This window comes from Electrophorus electricus, chromosome 3 (genome assembly GCF_041902795.1).
Source record: "Electrophorus electricus isolate QZ-2024a chromosome 3, ASM4190279v1, whole genome shotgun sequence".
In the NCBI taxonomy this organism is placed as follows: Eukaryota; Metazoa; Chordata; class Actinopteri; order Gymnotiformes; family Gymnotidae; genus Electrophorus; species Electrophorus electricus.
In genome coordinates this window covers 27443038-27449532 of record NC_137499.1, presented here as the reverse complement: position 1 = coordinate 27449532, position 6495 = coordinate 27443038, and the positions used below count along the sequence as shown (strand labels likewise).

General features: G+C 48.1%; 1 protein-coding gene across 3 annotated transcripts in view; it reads left to right on the top strand.

Moving 5' to 3' along the window:
• Positions 1-901: 901 nt before the first annotated feature.
• Positions 902-6495, top strand: part of xylt1 (xylosyltransferase I) — a 52943-nt gene continuing 47349 nt past the window's right edge. For 2 of the 3 annotated variants that reach the window (XR_014122710.1, XM_035531760.2), the window contains exon 1: positions 902-1212. Coding sequence is in view for 1 of the 3 variants with exons in the window: in XM_035531760.2 (XP_035387653.1) it covers positions 940-1212 (273 nt within the window). In the remaining 2 variants the exon portion in view is untranslated. The remainder of the gene's footprint in view (positions 1213-6495) is intronic. The other variant, XM_081710879.1, reaches the window with a different exon arrangement.

Sequence of the window (6495 nt, the reverse complement as noted above, 5' to 3'; positions counted from 1 at the left end):
TCTCTGTTGTTGCACTCACACCAAACTTCCGACAGGCCCAAGATCAACCGCATGCACACTCTGCTTGTCTCTCTTTCTCTCTAAACTGGCAGAGAAAAGAAAAGGACAAGCTTTATTCCCATGGAAACCAAGTCTCCTTGTCGCTTAGGGCTGGTTGAGAGATGTTTTCTCTCTTGATTAAAAAAAAGAACATAGGCTATGTCTCACTCCTGTTCAAGTGCAGAAGCCATACTGATGGTTTGACAGGTTCCTCTTTTTTGGGGGGCGGGGACTCCGGTGGATTTATGCCAACAATTAGCAGCCATTGATCCAGTGGTTGTATGCTGGGGAAAACTCACACCTGCTGGAACATGGGTTTAACATCGATCATTCCTTTTTGCCCTGAGGTGAGGAGCAGGTTACTTAAAGACACACACACACACACACACACACACACACACACACACACACACACACACACACACACACGCACACACAAAACAGTAAAGGTTATCTTCCTTTGAGATGCATTGAGTTAACAAAAATCTTACAAGGATAGCAAAAATTTCATGAAGAGAGCCCAAAGGACAGACAGTTATTCTGCATATAGTCCTTCAATACTCCAAGAAATGCAGACCAGAATATTCTAAAATGTATACAGTTAAATTACATATACAGTTAAAGACACAGCTCGTCTTACACAATATGTGTGTCATCGGCGAGGCGGCGTGTAATGAATGATTTGTCCGTCGGTGAAAAGAACTCATTCACTATTCGGTGTACTTCGCGCGCATTACCGCGCGGGGGCTCTATTCAAGCCCCTCACTCTCCTCATCTAAAGCCGCCAACCCCCCCCCCCCTCCCCCCTCTCTCTCTCTCTCTCTCTCTCTCTCTCCACGCTGAGGCACAAAGCCCACTGTCGGCACTCGGCAGTGGCTGCACGCCGCTTTCAGGGTGAAGATGGTTGGCACTCCGTGTGCTCGCAAGTTGGCTCGCCGCTCCCGGTCGGCGTTAATAGCCGCCCTTACGGTGCTACTGGTCCAGACACTTATCGTATGGAACTTCAGCAGCCTGGACTCCGGCGAAGACGGGGACAACGGCGGCAACGGCAGAGAGAAGAGGGACCGAATCGGTATCAACAAAGCCTATAGCGAGTATTCGAGAAGCGGCTTCCAGAGACGGCATCACCAGCCTCCGCTGGGGAGAGCAGCTATTCGACACAAACAGCAGCCGGTAAGCCCGAAATACTGTCTACACCATGCCATTCATTCGGCTTAGTCCGCCCCTATTCGGTCCGTGATAACGGGCCTTCGAGATAAATACGGGGTTTTTGCGCGTCTCGTACGGTTTGCTGCATTTCCCCCGATTTCGAGGCTGTGCGTTGAGACAGCTGTGTAATAGGATGCTTCTTTGTTGGAACTCGACTTCGTACGGCTTGTGCCGTTGTGCGTGTCATACCGTATTGAAAATGTCTCTCCTTACTTGAACAGTATCGGATACTTTATGGTACGTGTCCCGCTCCCTTTATTAAGCTGGAAGACACGAGATAATTCGCGTTAAATGATCCTGACAAGTCTTATCTTTTTATAGTCTGCTTTCTGTGTCATACGCTTTGACCGAAATGACCATGTCCTCAGGTCGGAGAGCCAGGAGATATTCGAATGGTGCTCTATCATCTTTTCCAGAGCTATTAACTTAGACTGTACTTACTCAAATTTAGACTGTACTTACAAATGTCTATTTTAGGACTGCGTACCGGCCTACCGTTGTCTCCCACACACTTGATTTCTTTTTAAAAAAGTAACCAGGTATGTCTTTTTCATGGTGGACTATAATCTGTATTGTAAGGTCTGGCTGACAACAGAGAGAAACCAAACCAAATTTCTTTCATTTCTTAGAAGGAAAGTTTAAAGTGTTGAACAATAAATGTACATTAAGGACCAAGTGTTTAGCTGACAAAGTAAACAATGAAAATTTCCCCATTTTCCCCTTTTCACTTAAAAAAGTGAACCCATGTACGGTTTCACAGTGAACGCTCAAAATGTTCTGCAGTCTCTTGAGCTCCGTGGCTTTCCTACAAGACCCACTGCACATCCCGTAATTAGCGGGTGATAGTTATCGTGTAGTGTCATATTAACTCGGTGTCCTTTGAAGTGTGCGTTGCTGGCTGAATAGCTTTGATATTTTTTTGTTTATCACTGGCTTTGATGGGAGACGCTGTATTAAAGACATGTCACCGGGACGGCGAGACAGATGGGGACAGGTCATGGCCCGAGGTTCTGTTGCTGTGCAGGGTTACAGGTGCGCTGCTTTCAGCTGCGTCTGCTTCTGCGTCCACATCCCAGGCCCTAGGACAGCTGAGAAATCAACAATGTTCCATTTTCACTGTTTTGTTGTTGTTGTTGTTTTTTTAAATATCTCTGCAGACTCATTATGACTTCAACGGGCAGCCATCTAATGTGATAATTCAAAGTAATTCGGTCTGAGGTACACCACCCTGCTGACTCCGAATGCTAATATTTAGACCAGCGGGATGCCAGGCACGGGGCGTCTCTGGCGAGACTGTTATGGACTGTTTCTTTCCTATTAGCGATTGGGATGCAAGTGTTTGACAGGGCTGTCCACGGGAACTGCGAGCACCAGAGGTACGCCGGCACAGGTCTGCCGTTAAGAGGCGGCTACGCGGCGCTTCCGGCCGTGCCAGGTGACGGTTGTCCTGAGAGACAGCCCTGTGGGGAGGAGGCCGCCCTGTTGCTTGTGGGGGGGGGGGGGTGGATGGTGGACACGTTGACCTCGGGCAGGGACAGGGCAACCTCAGGTGCACAGGGTAACCTTTTCTGTAGCTCAGGCCTTCCCACACCGCACCTGTCACGCTTTCTCTCTGATTTCCTTATTCTTCTCCTTTCAGACTGTCTCTCTTGCCGGCTCAGTCTTCTTTCTTTATCTTTGTGATCCTTGCCTTTCAACTTGGATCTCTCTCTCTCTCTCTCTCTCTCTCTCTCTCTCTCTCTCTCTCTCTCTGAGTCTGGTGGCCTTTGTTGCTTGTCACCTCCACGGGGGTTGCTTGCTCGTGTAAACAGGATTGCCAGCAGCTTAGAGCAGGAGCTTGTTGCGTCGCGACCATTTCCGCTGTTTTGCCCCAACGACCTCCACCGAGCTGACAGGGAGTGGATGAGATGGGTCTGTGGCGAGGAGCTCGTACAGGGGGTGGGGAGGGGGACGCCACTTGGCGGGAGGCCATGAAATAGGCAGCTCCCACAAGCCCCTTCATCATCCACTAACCACAAAACGATGAAACTGAGAAACGTGATCTGCGCTGTTGTTGGGTGGGGGTGGGAGCACAGGGGGCAAATCTTTTTAGCAGAGTCCTTGTATGAAATTGAAACTCATTTTGTTGTGTCTTTAGTTGAAGGCTGGATACTGAAAATCATGATCCACAAGGCACTGACGAAGTATGTAATTCCTGCTAAGGGAGTGTTTTTTTAAGATATATATATTCTGGACAATACATACTTCATAGATTCTCATTCTAATGTGAGACTGTAATCAGCTCTTGTTTCTATAATTTACTGGGGGAAAAGCCATCAAAAGCATCAGTCAGTACAAAAATGCCACTGCATCAAAGAATTTCCCCTTTTTAATGTGACTTCTGACTGGCTCCCTGCGATACACAGAGCAAAGACACACGCGTGGAATGAAACCGAATGCAGAGAGCTGTGTGACTGTGCCTTTCAGAACTAGATGCTAACTTGCAAGCTTGGTTACACCTAATAAAATGCGTATGAACGCGTATGAACGTATGAACGCGTACCGAGGCCTGCAGAGAAAACCACAGAGTGAGAATTGACAATCCTTATTTCCAAGGCAAAAGGTAAGGGTATACCTCACTGATGAAGCGACACCCCCACGCTATCTTATGAGACACCGACCCATCACCCTCCATGGCCGCAGAGAGGACACGGTGCGTGGCGAATATTATGACTTCTGCTAAATTAAAAATAGCCGGGCAAACACGGCAAACGTGAAAGAGCACAGTAACTATGAGAAGCGTGGTTTCCCATGACGATCATTCCCTCGGCTGCTAAAAACACGTTGCCACAAACACTCAGGGATTCCTTGTGCTCTATAACTTTGTGAATTTGGGAAACTGCTCTGTTCTAAATCTGTGCTAGAAATTACTTTTAGAATATGCAAATTTCAAAGTAACCAGATTTTAGAAGTTTCTGTGAAATTTCCCAACTTTACTGATTGCATATGCAAAAAATATTAGGCCTGAAATCAAGAAGATGGGGTTTTTTTTTCCACTCTGTTACATTGGCTCTGGCCTTGGCACTAGAAGCCAAAACACACCCAATTTTTGTTGAACTTTTTTCCCCTTGTTTTAATTCTTACTCCCACTCACAGTGAGCTTGTATTCAAAGAAAGTGCTGAAAACAATGAAAGGCATCATTTTGGTATCAAAGGTATCATTTTGGTACTGACTCCAAGGTAACAGTATCAGAACATCTCAAGTGACACCCAGCCGCAGGGCTGGAGCTGTAAAGGCAGTCACGGTGATGCTCGCTACAGTCTAGCGCCAAGCGCTATCATGGAATCTCTGGCCTTCTGCGTGTGCTTTAAAGCAGGGAGCCTGCTTTGTTGTGGCTGTTGTAGGTCGGTTCCAGGGCTCTCTCTGTGCACTTTAGGCAGGCTGAGGATAGAGAACAGGTGGTGCATCTCTTCTATTTTTGTCTGACTGCTGCTTTTACGTCGCACGCATGCCGTTTTCACAACTTTGCCGCTTTCAAGATATCTGCAACACCATCTTTTTGGCAACGGGCAGTACTTCCTTGTTTTTATTTAACCGTTTTGTTTGACTTTTTGGATAGTACGTCTGGGTGTTTTTGCCTGCGGGGTTTATTTAGGGGGGTGGGGGTGGTGCATGTCTGGAAGTGGGGCTGGGTGGGGTTTCAAGAACGACGCCTGTATAGATTCTGAAAGTCCACTGATGGAGCTTGGGTGGATTTTTTTTGTTTGTTTACAGTAGTTTACAGGAGAGGGAAGTGAAACGAGGCTTTGAGAGTGATGGGTTTTCCTGTGAGGTGACAGAACGGCCTGTTTGCAGCCCAGTGAAACTGACTGAAAGGATCATTCCTGTGAATAACTGGCTCTGGGGCTCCTCCGGTGGAAATTTCCCAACAGCCTCCAACACAAACGACGGCCCTAAAAATTGCACATAGGAGTTAAACCACAAACAACAAAGGGATAATTAATATGCAGCCCCCACTGTTTTTATTAGTGGCACTACAGGCTACAGGCCACAGAAGTGGCATGTCCTCGCATGAGCTTTGACATTAGAGTTAAGGCAGATGCTGACTGAAACAGATCCACTGCTGAGTGTACGATGTGGCCGCCACCCCAGGACCCATCGTTTGGGCTCCAGGTGTTGCTACATGTCCTATCAGTGTAAAAGTCACTCCCTTCGTTCTGTATGACCTCCTCCCTTATTAGACAGAGGTGGAGGTAGGAGTGTAATTTGGCAAGCACACAGCCACACAACGCACACACACACAGACACACACACACTCCTTGCTGGCCTGAGTGCGATATGACACACACATTCCACTTGTGTGTGACACACACGCGCACACGCGTGCGCTTCTTTCCTGGCTGTACACTTTGATTCCCTGCAGGAGAGCCACATCACCCATGCTCAAACACCAGTTGAAAGAACAAAAAATAAAAGAAGAGGGCAAAGAAACTTTGCAGACAGAAATATTATTAAACCTTCAGGCTGGAACTGTCACAGTTGGCCATCTTTTAGTCAAGCAGCAACAGAGATTTTTGAATAGCAGCAGCGTTCCCACAGTGTGTGTGTGTGTGTTTGTGTTCTCCCCTGTCCTGTCAGTCTGTATTGAGCTAGTCCTCAGGTGGTGTTCTCCGTTGTCCCTGACTGTGGTTCCGGTATCAGGTTACACGCCACATGCGACTTGCAGTGTTACTGCTACAGGTGGATGAGCCCCGCCCACACGGTCGAGCGCCACACCGAGCACTGGCCTCAAGCCTAGGGCGGCCGCGGCTGCGCCCGTGTGGGGGGTGGAGGAGCCTGCAGAGCTGGGCCTGCTACGAGCGTGGCATTACGATGGGGCTCGCATGCTCCATCCGGGGCAGTGGTGCTGTGATCGGGAGTTCACACTGCTAGCTGGCCTGCAGTGATGGAGACCTCTGGGGAGATGAAAGTCACACACTCACAAACACACATCTGTCTGACTGTAGGCTGTTATGACAGTAGATTGCCAGGACTGTGTGGTTTCCATTTATTGAACATTCTTTCATTTCTTTCCTGGTGTGGCTACAGTAATTGGCTAATATTTAAGCACTAACTGTTAATTAGCAGAATTAATTTTACACTCTGAACTGGGTCTTGGACCACCTTGGGTCACAGGCTTCTGGTTGCTGGCTACACTGGCCCAGGGCGAAACCCATCCTAGGGAAAGTGCCACCCCAGTATGGCACACCAGCACCATCCCAGCACAG